At 36.9% G+C, this 2,500-nt stretch overlaps 1 protein-coding gene across 1 annotated transcript in view; it reads left to right on the top strand.

The window, feature by feature from the left end:
• Positions 1 to 165: 165 nt before the first annotated feature.
• Positions 166 to 2,500, top strand: part of LOC138000358 (pre-mRNA cleavage complex 2 protein Pcf11-like) — a 21,281-nt gene continuing 18,946 nt past the window's right edge. The window contains exon 1 of the mRNA XM_068846698.1: positions 166 to 433. Within this exon, the coding sequence (XP_068702799.1) occupies positions 272 to 433 (162 nt within the window). The 5' untranslated portion in view covers positions 166 to 271. The remainder of the gene's footprint in view (positions 434 to 2,500) is intronic.

The raw sequence follows: 2,500 nt of genomic DNA, 5'->3' as shown, positions 1-2,500 counted from the left end.
AATTTCAAACCGCAAATTTTGGTCGAATGGAACGCGCCCAAGGACTCCAGGCTTCATGAAGCTTCACACGGTAGCTCCTTGTATCCATGGGGATTTTTCGTTGTTTTGGCTCCAGATTCTCATTGCTCACTTCCTTACCCACAATGCACTTGGCGTACTGTTTTCAAAACGAGGCTAATCGTTCATCCGCCATACTGAATTTCTTTTTTGCCAAATGTGTTAGTAATTTTTTCTATTTTCTCCTTTGCTTTTATGTTTATTTGTCACTAAAATGGATTCTGGAGAAGGGGCTATTTGCGAAGAATATGAATCATCTCTGGAAGACTTGACATTTAATTCAAAACCGCTCATCAATGTGCTCACAATGTTGGCGGAAGAAAACAGCCAGTTTGCATCTAGTATAACAAAGCTGATCGAAAAGCGCATTAACCAGGTTAGTGTGTTGCTGTAATGTGTAATTTGAAGTATGTGGACGGGGATATCACCGCAGGAATACAGTTTTGCTATACTGTGAACACTAACCTTGAGAAACTCCCATTTTAGTCATTAAAAAATAGATATTTAAAATGGCAATTATTTTATTGTTAACCGGTCGTTCCGCCCCAGACTCGATCCGTCCCCATGTATATTGTGTCTAAGCACTCATTTTAATGGCTAAGTCTAAGCACTCATTTCAATGATTACACTGTAGGTCAAAGCACTGATTTTAGTAATGAAAAATTAGGGTTAGTGGTTGGTTAGCTATCATATGAGGGTCGTCAGAATACTGTGAGGCAGATTGACCGCAATTCATTTATTGCCAGAAAATTATGTTGCGTAATTGTGCTTTGTTGGGTATTTGGATGATTTGGATAGGGCTTATGCACCAATTTTCATTTAAATATGGGTTTTAATGACAGTTAAGGGGTTGAGTTGTAAATGGTTGACACTCTTAGTACTTTTCTGTGAAGTCGTGATTAAAAACACTGTTTAAAGAGTGGGCAAATAAAGGGCAGTCAGGGCAGGGAAAAAAAAAAGGAAATCCATTTGCTCATGGCATATTTTGCGAACATTAAACAGGAGAAAGCATGACAAAATAGCTCGCGCTCGATCGTTCATGTGAATGGTGTGGACATTTACAGTGGATAGTTCCCAGATTGCGCTTAATCTGATGAAACAACATGGAATCCGCGCCAAAGAAAGAACATTTGTCTGTTTTTCAAGTGTGCATACTTGCCAAGCTCACTTTCATGGCTGCCTACTTTTTAATTATAAGCCTTCTAATTTCAAATTTATCGACAGCCCTGTTAACATACTTTTGCTTAAATGTTACATGTACTTGCCATTTGGGAATACTATTCTGTATGTACTCTTTCATCCTCTGAATTGGCCCCCTTTGGTGGGTAAAATCACCTCATGATAGACAGAGTAACATCTTTTTCAGAGTCACTCTTGCATGTTTTAGGGGAAGGGTTATTTAAGGTTATCCACTCAGGCACGTTAAGGCATGGTTTGCTTGGCTATATTCCAAAGTAAAAGTTAGAAAGGAAGCTGTTGTTCATTGTTACTGAAACTTGGTATATATCTTATGTTAAGCATCCTCAATTGCGTAGAATGTTCACAACATTGAAATTCATGTCGTGTGACCTATAATTGGACGCCAAGGAATAAAAATTTCCCTTCAAAATGGGGAGTACTAAATGAAATTTTGGCTCCTTTGTTTTGGTACCAATCTCTTGATATTTGGGTACTATTTATGAATAAGCCTTGTGAGCAGGTCCCTCAAAATTATTTATCTTACAGTTGAAATTAAGGAAAATGGGTCACCTGACTTCAGAAAAAGCTGTATTTTTCCTTTAAACTACAAATGTAACCATACAAAGGAGAACATGATTCATGTAGTTCCGCTTATCAATTTGTTGCCAAAGGTTTTAAAAAGTATGAGGCAGAACGTCCCCCATTTTAGAAAACTCATTTTGTGACGTCACATGGCAAGTGATATCACTTGGTACTGGCAACTAGTGAGTGTCGTTTAACAAACACAGTCATATGGAAAAAAAAAACATCAATCTATTGAAGAATAAAATTTGTTTAACTCATTAAAGGGAACCTCCACTAAAACAGGAATATATCTTTAAAATAGTTAACATAATGCTCACAATCAAAATTGTTCGAACGTTTTCCAATGGGAGCGTTTGTATCCGAAATAATTAAATTTTAAAAACGATTGTTTTGGTTTTCAAATTTCCCGGGCGCCGCCATCTTGAATAATTGTGACGTGTCATGGTTGCCCTATTGTTTTAAAACAAAAGCTCTTTGTGCAAATACAAAAGAGCAACCATAACACGTCTCAATTATTCAAGATGGCTGCGCCCAGGAAATTTGAAAACCAAAACAGGCGTTTTTGAAATTCATTTATTTCGGATACAAAGGATTCCATTGGAAAACGTTTGAACAATTTTGATTGTAAACATTATGTTAAATATTTTGAAGTTGTATCCTTGTTTTAGTGGAGGTTTCC

The sequence above is a fragment of the Montipora foliosa genome, chromosome 4 (assembly GCF_036669935.1).
Source record: "Montipora foliosa isolate CH-2021 chromosome 4, ASM3666993v2, whole genome shotgun sequence".
NCBI classification, from domain to species: domain Eukaryota; kingdom Metazoa; phylum Cnidaria; class Anthozoa; order Scleractinia; family Acroporidae; genus Montipora; species Montipora foliosa.
Note: the sequence above shows the minus strand (reverse complement) of the source record. Positions and strands in the feature narration are given on the sequence as shown.